This window comes from Sebastes fasciatus, chromosome 19 (assembly GCF_043250625.1).
Source record: "Sebastes fasciatus isolate fSebFas1 chromosome 19, fSebFas1.pri, whole genome shotgun sequence".
Classification (NCBI taxonomy): Eukaryota; Metazoa; Chordata; class Actinopteri; order Perciformes; family Sebastidae; genus Sebastes; species Sebastes fasciatus.
In genome coordinates this window covers 1,306,264-1,324,926 of record NC_133813.1, presented here as the reverse complement: position 1 = coordinate 1,324,926, position 18,663 = coordinate 1,306,264, and the positions used below count along the sequence as shown (strand labels likewise).

Below are 18,663 nucleotides of genomic sequence, written 5' to 3'. Positions count from 1 at the left end.
CTTCATCATGTGTGATTTAACATGTTTAATGTGTGCAGATCATCTCCATCATGTGTGATTTAACATGTTTAATGTGTGCAGATCATCACCATCATGTGTGATTTAACATGTTTAATGTGTGCAGATCATCTTCATCAAGTGTGATTTAACATGTTTAATGTGTGCAGATCATCACCATCAAGTGTGATTTAACGTGTTTAATGTGTGCAGATCATCACCATCAAGTGTGATTTAACATGTTTAATGTGTGCAGATCATCTTCATCAAGTGTGATTTAACATGTTTAATGTGTGCAGATCATCACCATCAAGTGTGATTTAACATGTTTAATGTGTGCAGATCATCTTCATCATGTGTGATTTAACGTGTTTAATGTGTGCAGATCATCACCATCATGTGTGATTTAACGTGTTTAATGTGTGCAGATCATCTTCATCATGTGTGATTTAACGTGTTTAATGTGTGCAGATCATCTTCATCATGTGTGATTTAACGTGTTTAATGTGTGCAGATCATCTTCATCATGTGTGATTTAACGTGTTTAATGTGTGCAGATCATCACCATCATGTGTGATTTAACATGTTTAATGTGTGCAGATCATCTTCATCATGTGTGATTTAACGTGTTTAATGTGTGCAGATCATCTTCATCATGTGTGTGATTTAACGTGTTTAATGTGTGCAGATCATCTCCATCATGTGTGTGATTTAACGTGTTTAATGTGTGCAGATCATCACCATCATGTGTGTGATTTAACGTGTTTAATGTGTGCAGATCATCTTCATCATGTGTGATTTAACATGTTTAATGTGTGCAGATCATCACCATCAAGTGTGATTTAACATGTTTAATGTGTGCAGATCATCACCATCAAGTGTGATTTAACGTGTTTAATGTGTGCAGATCATCACCATCAAGTGTGATTTAACATGTTTAATGTGTGCAGATCATCTTCATCAAGTGTGATTTAACATGTTTAATGTGTGCAGATCATCACCATCAAGTGTGATTTAACATGTTTAATGTGTGCAGATCATCTTCATCATGTGTGATTTAACGTGTTTAATGTGTGCAGATCATCACCATCATGTGTGATTTAACGTGTTTAATGTGTGCAGATCATCTTCATCATGTGTGATTTAACGTGTTTAATGTGTGCAGATCATCTTCATCATGTGTGATTTAACGTGTTTAATGTGTGCAGATCATCTTCATCATGTGTGATTTAACGTGTTTAATGTGTGCAGATCATCACCATCATGTGTGATTTAACATGTTTAATGTGTGCAGATCATCTTCATCATGTGTGATTTAACGTGTTTAATGTGTGCAGATCATCTTCATCATGTGTGTGATTTAACGTGTTTAATGTGTGCAGATCATCTCCATCATGTGTGTGATTTAACGTGTTTAATGTGTGCAGATCATCACCATCATGTGTGTGATTTAACGTGTTTAATGTGTGCAGATCATCTTCATCATGTGTGATTTAACATGTTTAATGTGTGCAGATCATCACCATCAAGTGTGATTTAACATGTTTAATGTGTGCAGATCATCTTCATCATGTGTGATTTAACGTGTTTAATGTGTGCAGATCATCACCATCATGTGTGATTTAACGTGTTTAATGTGTGCAGATCATCTTCATCATGTGTGATTTAACATGTTTAATGTGTGCAGATCATCTTCATCATGTGTGATTTAACGTGTTTAATGTGTGCAGATCATCTTCATCATGTGTGATTTAACGTGTTTAATGTGTGCAGATCATCACCATCATGTGTGATTTAACATGTTTAATGTGTGCAGATCATCTTCATCATGTGTGATTTAACGTGTTTAATGTGTGCAGATCATCTTCATCATGTGTGTGATTTAACGTGTTTAATGTGTGCAGATCATCTCCATCATGTGTGTGATTTAACGTGTTTAATGTGTGCAGATCATCACCATCATGTGTGTGATTTAACGTGTTTAATGTGTGCAGATCATCTCCATCATGTGTGATTTAACGTGTTTAATGTGTGCAGATCATCTCCATCATGTGTGATTTAACATGTTTGATGTGTGCAGATCATCACCATCATGTGTGATTTAACGTGTTTAATGTGTGCAGATCATCTTCATCATGTGTGATTTAACGTGTTTAATGTGTGCAGATCATCACCATCATGTGTGATTTAACGTGTTTAATGTGTGCAGATCATCTCCATCATGTGTGATTTAACGTGTTTAATGTGTGCAGATCATCACCATCATGTGTGTGATTTAACGTGTTTAATGTGTGCAGATCATCTCCATCATGTGTGATTTAACGTGTTTAATGTGTGCAGATCATCACCATCATGTGTGTGATTTAACGTGTTTAATGTGTGCAGATCATCTCCATCATGTGTGATTTAACGTGTTTAATGTGTGCAGATCATCACCATCATGTGTGATTTAACATGTTTAATGTGTGCAGATCATCTCCATCATGTGTGATTTAACGTGTTTAATGTGTGCAGATCATCTCCATCATGTGTGATTTAACGTGTTTAATGTGTGCAGATCATCTTCATCATGTGTGATTTAACATGTTTAATGTGTGCAGATCATCACCATCAAGTGTGATTTAACATTTTATATGTGTGCAGATCATCTTCATCATGTGTGATTTAACATGTTTAATGTGTGCAGATCATCACCATCAAGTGTGATTTAACATGTTTAATGTGTGCAGATCATCTTCATCATGTGTGATTTAACGTGTTTAATGTGTGCAGATCATCTTCATCATGTGTGATTTAACATGTTTAATGTGTGCAGATCATCACCATCAAGTGTGATTTAACATGTTTAATGTGTGCAGATCATCTTCATCATGTGTGATTTAACATGTTTAATGTGTGCAGATCATCACCATCAAGTGTGATTTAACATGTTTAATGTGTGCAGATCATCACCATCAAGTGTGATTTAACATGTTTAATGTGTGCAGATCATCTTCATCATGTGTGATTTAACGTGTTTAATGTGTGCAGATCATCTCCATCATGTGTGATTTAACATGTTTAATGTGTGCAGATCATCTCCATCATGTGTGATTTAACATGTTTAATGTGTGCAGATCATCACCATCATGTGTGATTTAACATGTTTAATGTGTGCAGATCATCTTCATCAAGTGTGATTTAACATGTTTAATGTGTGCAGATCATCACCATCAAGTGTGATTTAACGTGTTTAATGTGTGCAGATCATCACCATCAAGTGTGATTTAACATGTTTAATGTGTGCAGATCATCTTCATCAAGTGTGATTTAACATGTTTAATGTGTGCAGATCATCACCATCAAGTGTGATTTAACATGTTTAATGTGTGCAGATCATCTTCATCATGTGTGATTTAACGTGTTTAATGTGTGCAGATCATCACCATCATGTGTGATTTAACATGTTTAATGTGTGCAGATCATCACCATCAAGTGTGATTTAACATGTTTAATGTGTGCAGATCATCTTCATCATGTGTGATTTAACGTGTTTAATGTGTGCAGATCATCTTCATCATGTGTGATTTAACATGTTTAATGTGTGCAGATCATCACCATCAAGTGTGATTTAACATGTTTAATGTGTGCAGATCATCTTCATCATGTGTGATTTAACGTGTTTAATGTGTGCAGATCATCACCATCATGTGTGATTTAACGTGTTTAATGTGTGCAGATCATCTTCATCATGTGTGATTTAACGTGTTTAATGTGTGCAGATCATCTTCATCATGTGTGATTTAACGTGTTTAATGTGTGCAGATCATCTTCATCATGTGTGATTTAACGTGTTTAATGTGTGCAGATCATCACCATCATGTGTGATTTAACATGTTTAATGTGTGCAGATCATCTTCATCATGTGTGATTTAACGTGTTTAATGTGTGCAGATCATCTTCATCATGTGTGTGATTTAACGTGTTTAATGTGTGCAGATCATCTCCATCATGTGTGTGATTTAACGTGTTTAATGTGTGCAGATCATCACCATCATGTGTGTGATTTAACGTGTTTAATGTGTGCAGATCATCTCCATCATGTGTGATTTAACGTGTTTAATGTGTGCAGATCATCTCCATCATGTGTGATTTAACATGTTTAATGTGTGCAGATCATCACCATCATGTGTGATTTAACGTGTTTAATGTGTGCAGATCATCTTCATCATGTGTGATTTAACATGTTTAATGTGTGCAGATCATCTCCATCATGTGTGATTTAACGTGTTTAATGTGTGCAGATCATCTTCATCATGTGTGTGATTTAACGTGTTTAATGTGTGCAGATCATCACCATCAAGTGTGATTTAACGTGTTTAATGTGTGCAGATCATCTTCATCATGTGTGATTTAACATGTTTAATGTGTGCAGATCATCACCATCAAGTGTGATTTAACGTGTTTAATGTGTGCAGATCATCACCATCATGTGTGATTTAACGTGTTTAATGTGTGCAGATCATCTTCATCATGTGTGATTTAACGTGTTTAATGTGTGCAGATCATCTTCATCATGTGTGATTTAACGTGTTTAATGTGTGCAGATCATCTTCATCATGTGTGATTTAACGTATTTAATGTGTGCAGATCATCACCATCATGTGTGATTTAACATGTTTAATGTGTGCAGATCATCTTCATCATGTGTGTGATTTAACGTGTTTAATGTGTGCAGATCATCTCCATCATGTGTGTGATTTAACGTGTTTAATGTGTGCAGATCATCTCCATCATGTGTGTGATTTAACGTGTTTAATGTGTGCAGATCATCTCCATCATGTGTGATTTAACGTGTTTAATGTGTGCAGATCATCTCAATCATGTGTGATTTAACATGTTTAATGTGTGCAGATCATCACCATCATGTGTGATTTAACGTGTTTAATGTGTGCAGATCATCACCATCATGTGTGATTTAACATGTTTAATGTGTGCAGATCATCTTCATCATGTGTGATTTAACGTGTTTAATGTGTGCAGATCATCTTCATCATGTGTGATTTAACATGTTTAATGTGTGCAGATCATCTTCATCATGTGTGATTTAACATGTTTAATGTGTGCAGATCATCACCATCAAGTGTGATTTAACATTTTAATGTGTGCAGATCATCTCCATCATGTGTGATTTAACGTGTTTAATGTGTGCAGATCATCACCATCATGTGTGATTTAACGTGTTTAATGTGTGCAGATCATCACCATCATGTGTGATTTAACGTGTTTAATGTGTGCAGATCATCTCCATCATGTGTGATTTAACGTGTTTAATGTGTGCAGATCATCTCCATCATGTGTGATTTAACATGTTTAATGTGTGCAGATCATCACCATCATGTGTGATTTAACGTGTTTAATGTGTGCAGATCATCTTCATCATGTGTGATTTAACATGTTTAATGTGTGCAGATCATCTTCATCATGTGTGATTTAACGTGTTTAATGTGTGCAGATCATCTCCATCATGTGTGATTTAACGTGTTTAATGTGGGCAGATCATCTCCATCATGTGTGATTTAACGTGTTTAATGTGGGCAGATCATCTTCATCATGTGTGATTTAACGTGTTTAATGTGTGCAGATCATCTTCATGATGTGTGATTTAACGTGTTTAATGTGTGCAGATCATCTTCATCATGTGTGATTTAACGTGTTTAATGTGTGCAGATCATCACCATCATGTGTGTGATTTAACGTGTTTAATGTGTGCAGATCATCTTCATCATGTGTGATTTAACATGTTTAATGTGTGCAGATCATCTTCATCATGTGTGATTTAACATGTTTAATGTGTGCAGATCATCTTCATCATGTGTGATTTAACGTGTTTAATGTGTGCAGATCATCACCATCATGTGTGATTTAACATGTTTAATGTGTGCAGATCATCTTCATCATGTGTGATTTAACGTGTTTAATGTGTGCAGATCATCTTCATCATGTGTGATTTAACGTGTTTAATGTGTGCAGATCATCTTCATCATGTGTGATTTAACGTGTTTAATGTGTGCAGATCATCTTCATCATGTGTGATTTAACGTGTTTAATGTGTGCAGATCATCTTCATCATGTGTGATTTAACGTGTTTAATGTGTGCAGATCATCTTCATCATGTGTGATTTAACATGTTTAATGTGTGCAGATCATCACCATCATGCGTGATTTAACATGTTTAATGTGTGCAGATCATCTTCATCAAGTGTGATTTAACATGTTTAATGTGTGCAGATCATCACCATCAAGTGTGATTTAACGTGTTTAATGTGTGCAGATCATCTTCATCATGTGTGATTTAACATGTTTAATGTGTGCAGATCATCACCATCAAGTGTGATTTAACATTTTATATGTGTGCAGATCATCTTCATCATGTGTGATTTAACATGTTTAATGTGTGCAGATCATCACCATCAAGTGTGATTTAACATGTTTAATGTGTGCAGATCATCTTCATCATGTGTGATTTAACGTGTTTAATGTGTGCAGATCATCTTCATCATGTGTGATTTAACATGTTTAATGTGTGCAGATCATCACCATCAAGTGTGATTTAACATGTTTAATGTGTGCAGATCATCTTCATCATGTGTGATTTAACATGTTTAATGTGTGCAGATCATCACCATCAAGTGTGATTTAACATGTTTAATGTGTGCAGATCATCTTCATCATGTGTGATTTAACGTGTTTAATGTGTGCAGATCATCTCCATCATGTGTGATTTAACATGTTTAATGTGTGCAGATCATCTCCATCATGTGTGATTTAACATGTTTAATGTGTGCAGATCATCACCATCATGTGTGATTTAACATGTTTAATGTGTGCAGATCATCTTCATCAAGTGTGATTTAACATGTTTAATGTGTGCAGATCATCACCATCAAGTGTGATTTAACGTGTTTAATGTGTGCAGATCATCACCATCAAGTGTGATTTAACATGTTTAATGTGTGCAGATCATCTTCATCAAGTGTGATTTAACATGTTTAATGTGTGCAGATCATCACCATCAAGTGTGATTTAACATGTTTAATGTGTGCAGATCATCTTCATCATGTGTGATTTAACGTGTTTAATGTGTGCAGATCATCACCATCATGTGTGATTTAACGTGTTTAATGTGTGCAGATCATCTTCATCATGTGTGATTTAACGTGTTTAATGTGTGCAGATCATCTTCATCATGTGTGATTTAACGTGTTTAATGTGTGCAGATCATCTTCATCATGTGTGATTTAACGTGTTTAATGTGTGCAGATCATCACCATCATGTGTGATTTAACATGTTTAATGTGTGCAGATCATCTTCATCATGTGTGATTTAACGTGTTTAATGTGTGCAGATCATCTTCATCATGTGTGATTTAACGTGTTTAATGTGTGCAGATCATCTTCATCATGTGTGATTTAACGTATTTAATGTGTGCAGATCATCACCATCATGTGTGATTTAACATGTTTAATGTGTGCAGATCATCTTCATCATGTGTGTGATTTAACGTGTTTAATGTGTGCAGATCATCTCCATCATGTGTGTGATTTAACGTGTTTAATGTGTGCAGATCATCTCCATCATGTGTGTGATTTAACGTGTTTAATGTGTGCAGATCATCTCCATCATGTGTGATTTAACGTGTTTAATGTGTGCAGATCATCTCAATCATGTGTGATTTAACATGTTTAATGTGTGCAGATCATCACCATCATGTGTGATTTAACGTGTTTAATGTGTGCAGATCATCACCATCATGTGTGATTTAACATGTTTAATGTGTGCAGATCATCTTCATCATGTGTGATTTAACGTGTTTAATGTGTGCAGATCATCTTCATCATGTGTGATTTAACATGTTTAATGTGTGCAGATCATCTTCATCATGTGTGATTTAACATGTTTAATGTGTGCAGATCATCACCATCAAGTGTGATTTAACATTTTAATGTGTGCAGATCATCTCCATCATGTGTGATTTAACGTGTTTAATGTGTGCAGATCATCACCATCATGTGTGATTTAACGTGTTTAATGTGTGCAGATCATCACCATCATGTGTGATTTAACGTGTTTAATGTGTGCAGATCATCTCCATCATGTGTGATTTAACGTGTTTAATGTGTGCAGATCATCTCCATCATGTGTGATTTAACATGTTTAATGTGTGCAGATCATCACCATCATGTGTGATTTAACGTGTTTAATGTGTGCAGATCATCTTCATCATGTGTGATTTAACATGTTTAATGTGTGCAGATCATCTTCATCATGTGTGATTTAACGTGTTTAATGTGTGCAGATCATCTCCATCATGTGTGATTTAACGTGTTTAATGTGGGCAGATCATCTCCATCATGTGTGATTTAACGTGTTTAATGTGGGCAGATCATCTTCATCATGTGTGATTTAACGTGTTTAATGTGTGCAGATCATCTTCATGATGTGTGATTTAACGTGTTTAATGTGTGCAGATCATCTTCATCATGTGTGATTTAACGTGTTTAATGTGTGCAGATCATCACCATCATGTGTGTGATTTAACGTGTTTAATGTGTGCAGATCATCTTCATCATGTGTGATTTAACATGTTTAATGTGTGCAGATCATCTTCATCATGTGTGATTTAACATGTTTAATGTGTGCAGATCATCTTCATCATGTGTGATTTAACGTGTTTAATGTGTGCAGATCATCACCATCATGTGTGATTTAACATGTTTAATGTGTGCAGATCATCTTCATCATGTGTGATTTAACGTGTTTAATGTGTGCAGATCATCTTCATCATGTGTGATTTAACGTGTTTAATGTGTGCAGATCATCTTCATCATGTGTGATTTAACGTGTTTAATGTGTGCAGATCATCTTCATCATGTGTGATTTAACGTGTTTAATGTGTGCAGATCATCTTCATCATGTGTGATTTAACGTGTTTAATGTGTGCAGATCATCTTCATCATGTGTGATTTAACATGTTTAATGTGTGCAGATCATCACCATCATGCGTGATTTAACATGTTTAATGTGTGCAGATCATCTTCATCAAGTGTGATTTAACATGTTTAATGTGTGCAGATCATCACCATCAAGTGTGATTTAACGTGTTTAATGTGTGCAGATCATCTTCATCATGTGTGATTTAACATGTTTAATGTGTGCAGATCATCACCATCAAGTGTGATTTAACATTTTATATGTGTGCAGATCATCTTCATCATGTGTGATTTAACATGTTTAATGTGTGCAGATCATCACCATCAAGTGTGATTTAACATGTTTAATGTGTGCAGATCATCTTCATCATGTGTGATTTAACGTGTTTAATGTGTGCAGATCATCTTCATCATGTGTGATTTAACATGTTTAATGTGTGCAGATCATCACCATCAAGTGTGATTTAACATGTTTAATGTGTGCAGATCATCTTCATCATGTGTGATTTAACATGTTTAATGTGTGCAGATCATCACCATCAAGTGTGATTTAACATGTTTAATGTGTGCAGATCATCTTCATCATGTGTGATTTAACGTGTTTAATGTGTGCAGATCATCTCCATCATGTGTGATTTAACATGTTTAATGTGTGCAGATCATCTCCATCATGTGTGATTTAACATGTTTAATGTGTGCAGATCATCACCATCATGTGTGATTTAACATGTTTAATGTGTGCAGATCATCTTCATCAAGTGTGATTTAACATGTTTAATGTGTGCAGATCATCACCATCAAGTGTGATTTAACGTGTTTAATGTGTGCAGATCATCACCATCAAGTGTGATTTAACATGTTTAATGTGTGCAGATCATCTTCATCAAGTGTGATTTAACATGTTTAATGTGTGCAGATCATCACCATCAAGTGTGATTTAACATGTTTAATGTGTGCAGATCATCTTCATCATGTGTGATTTAACGTGTTTAATGTGTGCAGATCATCACCATCATGTGTGATTTAACGTGTTTAATGTGTGCAGATCATCTTCATCATGTGTGATTTAACGTGTTTAATGTGTGCAGATCATCTTCATCATGTGTGATTTAACGTGTTTAATGTGTGCAGATCATCTTCATCATGTGTGATTTAACGTGTTTAATGTGTGCAGATCATCACCATCATGTGTGATTTAACATGTTTAATGTGTGCAGATCATCTTCATCATGTGTGATTTAACGTGTTTAATGTGTGCAGATCATCTTCATCATGTGTGTGATTTAACGTGTTTAATGTGTGCAGATCATCTCCATCATGTGTGTGATTTAACGTGTTTAATGTGTGCAGATCATCACCATCATGTGTGTGATTTAACGTGTTTAATGTGTGCAGATCATCTTCATCATGTGTGATTTAACATGTTTAATGTATGCAGATCATCACCATCAAGTGTGATTTAACATGTTTAATGTGTGCAGATCATCACCATCAAGTGTGATTTAACGTGTTTAATGTGTGCAGATCATCACCATCAAGTGTGATTTAACATGTTTAATGTGTGCAGATCATCTTCATCAAGTGTGATTTAACATGTTTAATGTGTGCAGATCATCACCATCAAGTGTGATTTAACATGTTTAATGTGTGCAGATCATCTTCATCATGTGTGATTTAACGTGTTTAATGTGTGCAGATCATCACCATCATGTGTGATTTAACGTGTTTAATGTGTGCAGATCATCTTCATCATGTGTGATTTAACGTGTTTAATGTGTGCAGATCATCTTCATCATGTGTGATTTAACGTGTTTAATGTGTGCAGATCATCTTCATCATGTGTGATTTAACATGTTTAATGTGTGCAGATCATCTCCATCATGTGTGATTTAACATGTTTAATGTGTGCAGATCATCTTCATCATGTGTGATTTAACATGTTTAATGTGTGCAGATCATCTCCATCATGTGTGATTTAACGTGTTTAATGTGTGCAGATCATCTTCATCATGTGTGATTTAACATGTTTAATGTGTGCAGATCATCTTCATCATGTGTGATTTAACATGTTTAATGTGTGCAGATCATCTTCATCATGTGTGATTTAACATGTTTAATGTGTGCAGATCATCACCATCATGTGTGATTTAACATGTTTAATGTGTGCAGATCATCTCCATCATGTGTGATTTAACGTGTTTAATGTGTGCAGATCATCTCCATCATGTGTGATTTAACGTGTTTAATGTGTGCAGATCATCTTCATCATGTGTGATTTAACGTGTTTAATGTGTGCAGATCATCACCATCATGTGTGATTTAACGTGTTTAATGTGTGCAGATCATCACCATCATGTGTGATTTAACGTGTTTAATGTGTGCAGATCATCACCATCATGGACTGCATGCATCCCACCAGCCTGGCGAAGGGCTGCTGTGTGATCCAGGAGGGAGACGACGGCTCCACCGTCTACGTTCTGGAGGGTAAAAAGACTCCCGGCTCGCTGTTGATCAACCACAACACAAGACACAAAGATATTCAGTTTAAACAGAGATCAGACATCAGATAGATAATAGATATACACTGACACAGCAGTACTTTTTCTTTAAGTACTTCAAGTATACGTTACTACACAATGAATACTTTTACTTTAAGTACTTTAAGTACATTTATCTGATAATACTTTTACATCAGTGAAGTTTTGAATGCAGGACCTTTACAGGAGTATTTTCACAGAGTAGTAGTGGTACTTTTACTGCTCATGCTGGTATATTAACGTTTAAATATTTGACTAAGACGAGAGTATAAATGTCTCCGTGCCACCAGAGGAAGAGTCACATCCTCTGAGTACCTCCATGTAGTACAGCCTGTTTGGTATTCTCAGTATTTTTGTGCTGAATGTACATGAAGACGCACCAACAAGCATGAAGAACTGTCCTCTGTCTGGACCCAGGCTGGTTCTGCTCATTAATATATATGATATAGACAGACAGCCCATCTGTCTGAGGACGGGCAACACCAGATTACCAAACAACCGGTACCGGCCGGAGTAAACAGAGACTCCATCACAGACGTTATGATGTGACACAGAGTGAAATGAGGAGGAAACAGCAGGAGGAGACTCATCATCTGCCAGTAGTGGAGGTGACATCACAGAGAGGTGATACCACAGAGAGGTGATACCACAGAGAAGTGTTTAGTGTGTAAAGTGATGAATAAATGTACGGAGACTTCAGTCTGGTGTTCCTGACACCTTCAGTCCTCTCGTTACTTGTTCTTCCCTCTCAAGGACAGCCGGTCTTTCACACTGAAGGCTGCCTCATCTCAGAGCTGTTTAAATCTGATGAATCCACATAGTTCAGTTCAGTCTCTCTGAGCTCTGAACAGAACCGCCGTCCTCTCTCGTGGCTTTCCTTCAAGCTGTTTAGAGACGATGGATACATTGTGATATCTATAAATTCTGTTACTTTATCATTACTTTGTGTAATATGAAATAATTAGTTTATATATTATATATTGTATCACAGCTGATTGGTTTTGTTTTGGCAGTTTAATTGGCCGTTGGGCTGGTTTTACTGGCCGTTGGGCTGGTTTTATTGGTCGTTGGGCTGGTTATATTGGTCATTGGGCTGGTTTTATTGGCCGTTGGGCTGGTTTTATTGGTCGTTGAGCTGGTTTTATTGGTCATTGGGCTGGTTTTATTGGCCGTTAGGCTGGTTTTATTGGCCATTGGGCTTGTTTTATTGGTCGTTGAGCTGGTTTTATTGGTCATTGGGCTGGTTTTATTGGCCGTTGGGCTGGTTTTATTGGTCGTTGAGCTGGTTTTATCGACTATTGGGCTGGTTTTATTGGTCATTGGGCTGGTTTAATTGGCCGTTGGGCTGGCTTTGGGCTGGTTTCATTGGGCTGGTTTCATTGGGCTGGTTTTATTGGTCGTTGAGCTGGTTTTATCGACTATTGGGCTGGTTTTATTGGTCATTGGGCTGGTTTTATTGGCCATTGGGCTGGTTTTATTGGTCATTGAGCTGGTTTTATCGACTATTGGGCTGGTTTTATTGGTCATTGAGCTGGTTTAATTGGCCATTGGGCTGGTTTTATTGGCCATTGGGCTGGTTTTGGGCTGGGTTTTCTTGGCCATTGGGCTGGCTTTGGGCTGGTTTCATTGGGCTGGTTTCATTGGGCTGGTTTTATTGGTTGTTGGGCTGCTTTTGGGCTGGTTTTATTGGCCGTTGGGCTGGTTATATTGGTCATTGGGCTGGTTTTATTGGCCGTTGGGCTGGTTTTATTGGTCGTTGAGCTGGTTTTATTGGTCATTGGGCTGGTTTTATTGGCCGTTGGGCTGGTTTTATTGGCCATTGGGCTTGTTTTATTGGTCGTTGAGCTGGTTTTATTGGTCATTGGGCTGGTTTTATTGGCCGTTGGGCTGGTTTTATTGGTCGTTGAGCTGGTTTTATCGACTATTGGGCTGGTTTTATTGGTCATTGGGCTGGTTTAATTGGCCGTTGGGCTGGCTTTGGGCTGGTTTCATTGGGCTGGTTTCATTGGGCTGGTTTTATTGGCCGTTGGGCTGGTTTTATTGGTCGTTGAGCTGGTTTTATCGACTATTGGGCTGGTTTTATTGGTCATTGGGCTGGTTTTATTGGCCATTGGGCTGGTTTTATTGGTCGTTGAGCTGGTTTTATCGATATTGGGCTGGTTTTATTGGTCATTGAGCTGGTTTAATTGGCCATTGGGCTGGTTTTATTGGCCATTGGGCTGGTTTTGGGCTGGGTTTTCTTGGCCGTTGGGCTGGTTTTGGGCTGGTTTCATTGGGCTGGTTTCATTGGGCTGGTTTTATTGGTCATTGGGCTGGTTTAATTGGCCATTGGGCTGGTTTTATTGGCCATTGGGCTGGTTTTGGGCTGGGTTTTCTTGGCCGTTGGGCTGGCTTTGGGCTGGTTTCATTGGGCTGGTTTCATTGGGCTGGTTTTATTGGCCGTTGGGCTGGTTTTATTGGTTGTTGGGCTGCTTTTGGGCTGGTTTTATTGGTTGTTGGGCTGTTTTTTTTGGCCGTTTAGGTTGTATTTAAGCACAGCAGTCCAGCTGAGGTTGATGGGAATGTCATTAGTTCTGCAGGTATTTGGTCATAAACCAAAGTGTTGGACACATTAAAATGTTGACCTGATGATGGCGCTAGATGAAAACACTGCTTTGCCTGCTAGCTTGGTGTCGACTCTGAGTGTTGATGTGTGTTCACAGAGGGGATGGTCGAGGTGACGAAACAAGGAAAGACACTGTGCACCATCGGTCAGGGAAAAGTGTTTGGAGAACTGGCCATCCTGTACAACTGCACTCGCACAGCAACTGTAACAGGTAAACACACACAAACACACACTTATTACACACCTGAACTAGAAACACAGCTGTTCACAACAACAAGCCTCTAATTTTATACCAATTTGATGTTCAGAAACTGTGAAAATATCTTTCAATTGTTTCCAATCAATGACCCTGAAAACACCAGTGAAGGTCACAACTGTACAATGCTGCAGGTAATGAAGTAAATTCAGGCTGTGAAAATGCTTTAATGGTTCAGTAATGTTTATTCATCCAGTAACAAATAGAAACTGTGATGAAGGTCGACCACAAACATCAGCCCTGAACAGTCTAATCTTCTCCTCTGATTTATAAACTCTCATCCGTCTAAAAGTCTTCCTCCCTTTTAAAAAGCTTCTTGCTTTCACAAGACACGTTGCTGTTGAGTTTGACTGATATCTCAAAGCCTGAGTAAATAAAACAGAATCTCTCAGCATGGATCGACACCATTAGTGAGATTCTTTTAGTGTGTGTGATTTGAGTGAACTTGCCCTTTAAAGGCAAAGCTGCTCAACGTGCCCTCATTCAACAATTCGTAAGATAACTTACAAGTTATTGCAACGAATGTCCAACGTCCACATGAGTCATAGTATCGTCAATCCTGTTAGTAACATGAGTTGCTTGTCAGTGAAGTTAACGTCAACCACGACCGTTTCCTAACTCTAACTAAGTGGTTGTGTTTAACAATGTCCGTTGTTTCCCTTTAATGTGATGGAAAGATTTCTCTAGTGCTTATAAGTGCGTTCTCTTTCTTTCACTCAGTCGGTCGGAGGACACTGAGCGACACAAGGACGCTCAGCGAGAGAGGCAGACAGACGAGAGTGAGTTCAGTTTAAAGATAAATGGGCTGTAAAGAGCTTTTCCTTTCTACCCCACAGAGCCAAGAACCAGAGAGAGAGCTGTAAACAAACTGTTGTCAGAGATGCCAGAAAACAAGCAGTGTTCTCAGTCAGGGTTTAGGCATCCCTCCAGCACATCAAAGTGACACACACAGATGAGTCTGACACGGCATTTAAAGCCGATCCATCAGCTGTAGCTCGACTGTCAGTCAGCGACGTTAAAGGGATTTGAAATGCAGAGTGTAAACCTGCAGAGTGTAAACCTGCAGGGTGGTGCAACGTCAACAGAGAGGTGAAGTGTGAAAGTCTACGGTAGACTGTAGACTGTAGCCGGATTGGGAGAAGAGTTGGTGGGGTAGAAAACGGCATCATCTGCATAAAAACATTTACATTTACACATTACAGCGTGGATCGGCACCGATCATATTCGGCTGTTTTCACCTCAGATTAAACATCTCCTCTGATGTAAACCACTGATCATCTGCATGTTGTCGTACCCGACCGTATAAAGAGCCTCTCTGTCTGCAGCTCTGACCGACATCAAGCTCTGGGCCATCGACCGACAGGGTTTCCAGACCATCATGATGAGGACCGGCCTCATCAAACATTCCCAGTACACAGACTTCCTCCGCAGGTACACAGCTCACACATAATGCTCCACCACTTCATCTGCTTTCAGCCCTTTCCACATGAGAACGATCTCTCACCCTAAACCAGAGGTCATTAACCTGCGTCTCTTCAGCTCCTCTCCAGTGGCTCCCTGTGGATTTATAAACATGGAAATGAATAACTGTTTTTTATTTACATTTTAATTTTTATTTATCAGGTAGGTCGGTAGGTCATGTAGGTCTATGGTACGACGGTACGACGGTACGACGGTACGACAGTATGACGGTACAACGGAGTATTAGGGCCACATTGAGGAAAATAAATACATCTGAGACCTGAGAAAGTTATGACTTTATTCTCGTAATATTCTGACTTTGTGTAAATCTCAGATGTTTTTTCCCTCAATGTGGCCCTAATACTCCGTAGTACATTGTCTCTTTGGCCCTCACTGCATTAGACGTATATACTATATACTTAGACTATAAACTGTGTTACTTTCATCACAATGCTCAAATGGCTCTGTTGATAGTAAAGGTTGCTGACCTCTGACCTCTCACCCTGAACTCTCCTCCCAGCGTTCCCTCGTTCCAGTCGCTGCCGGAGGACGTTCTCAGTAAACTGGCAGATGTTTTGGAGGAGGTGAGGATTCATCACTCCTCTTCTATAATAAGCAGTATCTGTTTCTGCCATCTGTTCTTCCATCTGACAGATACAGTATTATCTATCAGTATATACACATGATTCACCTCGTCTCTCTCTGGCCTCTCTCAGACTCATTACAGCGACTGTGATTACATCATCCGTCAGGGAGCCACCGGAGACACATTCTTCATCATCAGTGAAGGACAGGTGAGGAAGAGGCAGGTGAACGGAGGATTTATTAGGAGGTGAAAAGAGAGCTATTGACAGAGAGGGGAGGAGGAAGGAGACGGTGATAAACACATACAACTATGCAAGTACACTTGTGAGTTTTCTTTATCTTATAGTACTTAGCATGCATTACATAAAGAGACGTTTGCTATTCCACTTGATGTTTTGTGATGAGATAAAAATATAAAATTTGTTTTTCTTACACGGTGAACGAAGAACGCAAAAACTTAGAACATTTTTGAAGTTTTAAAGTAAATTAATATCAAAACATGCGTTTACAAACTCTCACACTCTGTTATCGGCTACTTGATCAAAAAGTAAGCATAAACCAAGTATACTTAGACTTTTCTGTATACTTGTCAGTAGAAACCAAGTATACTTGGACTTTTCTGTATACTTGTCGGTATAAGCCAAGTATACTTAGACTTTTCTGTATACTTGTCGGTATAAGCCAAGTATACTTAGACTTTTCTGTATACTTGTCAGTAGAAACCAGGTATACTTAGACTTTTCTGTATACTTGTCGGTATAAACCAAGTATACTTAGACTTTTCTGTATACTTGTCGGTATAAGCCAAGTATACTTAGACTTTTCTGTATACTTGTCAGTAGAAACCAGGTATACTTAGACTTTTCTGTATACTTGTCGGTATAAACCAAGTATACTTAGACTTTTCTGTATACTTGTCAGTAGAAACCAGGTATACTTAGACTTTTCTGTATACTTGTCGGTATAAACCAAGTATACTTAGACTTTTCTGTATACTTGTCAGTAGAAACCAGGTATACTTAGACTTTTCTGTATACTTGTCGGTATAAACCAAGTATACTTAGACTTTTCTGTATACTTGTCGGTATAAGCCAAGTATACTTAGACTTTTCTGTATACTTGTCAGTAGAAACCAGGTATACTTAGACTTTTCTGTATACTTGTCGGTATAAACCAAGTATACTTAGACTTTTCTGTATACTTGTCGGTATAAGCCAAGTATACTTAGACTTTTGACGAATGTGTGACAACCTAAAGAGATAAAACCTGTAGTGATGTGTGATGTGGACAGGTGAAAGTGTCCCAGCAGAACTCACCTGGTGAGGAGCAGGTGATCGTGAAGACGCTGTCTAAAGGGGACTGGTTTGGAGAGCAGGCTCTGAAAGGGTGAAACACAAACTATACTTCATCATACATTTCAACTTAGTACTTTAATATACTCTGATTTTTTTTTTTTTATTCATGTCCCACCACCCTGTTAGTTTAAATGACCCCAGAGGGACCTCTAGTGGTCGTATGAATTATGACCGCACATTAAAATCCTCCAAAACACGGACGCATTTTAATTCAGGATCAGGTATTTCCAGTAGTGGAAGAAGTATTCAGATCCTTTACTGCAGTTAAAGTACTATTACCACATTGTGAAAATACTCCACTACACGTAAAAGTCCTGCATTCAAAACCTTAAAGTGGAATAAAAAGTTTAAATACTTAAAGTAAAAGTATTCACTGTGCAGTAAAATATACTTAAAGTAAAAGTAAGTATTATCTGCTAAATGTAGTTAAAGTACTTAAAGTAAAAGTATTCATTGTACAAAAAATATACTTAAAGTACTTTAGTAAAAGTATTCATTGTGCATTAAAATGTACTTAAAGCTTAAGAAAGTATTATCAGCTTAATGTACTTAAAGTAAAAGTATTCATTGTGCATTAAATTATTCCACAGCATCATAATTAAACTGACAACATTAAAGTACATCCCTGATTATAATCCAAGTATATTTTCATGCTAATACTTTTGTACTACTGAAGTAGGGTTTCTACACTGTGTACTACTTTAGTACTTCATTACACTAGTCATACTATTATTATGTCCTTGGTGGTGTCGTTTGCAGCGAGGACGTCCGTACGGCCAGCGTCACGGCGGAGGGAGACGTCACGTGTCTGGTCATCGATCGAGAGTGAGTGATCGTCTCCATGGCGACCATCAGCACCAGTTTCTATACTGGTGGACTTCACTTCGTACTGGT

At 37.8% G+C, this 18,663-nt stretch overlaps 1 protein-coding gene across 2 annotated transcripts in view; it reads left to right on the top strand.

Moving 5' to 3' along the window:
* Positions 1-18,663, top strand: part of LOC141756839 (cGMP-dependent protein kinase 1-like) — a 38,871-nt gene that overhangs the window by 15,780 nt on the left and 4,428 nt on the right. For both annotated transcript variants that reach the window (XM_074616738.1, XM_074616737.1), the window contains 7 exons: positions 11,355-11,454; positions 14,210-14,323; positions 15,694-15,799; positions 16,350-16,413; positions 16,546-16,623; positions 17,706-17,800; positions 18,529-18,594. In XM_074616738.1, the coding sequence (XP_074472839.1) occupies positions 11,355-11,454; positions 14,210-14,323; positions 15,694-15,799; positions 16,350-16,413; positions 16,546-16,623; positions 17,706-17,800; positions 18,529-18,594 (623 nt within the window). The remainder of the gene's footprint in view (positions 1-11,354; positions 11,455-14,209; positions 14,324-15,693; positions 15,800-16,349; positions 16,414-16,545; positions 16,624-17,705; positions 17,801-18,528; positions 18,595-18,663) is intronic.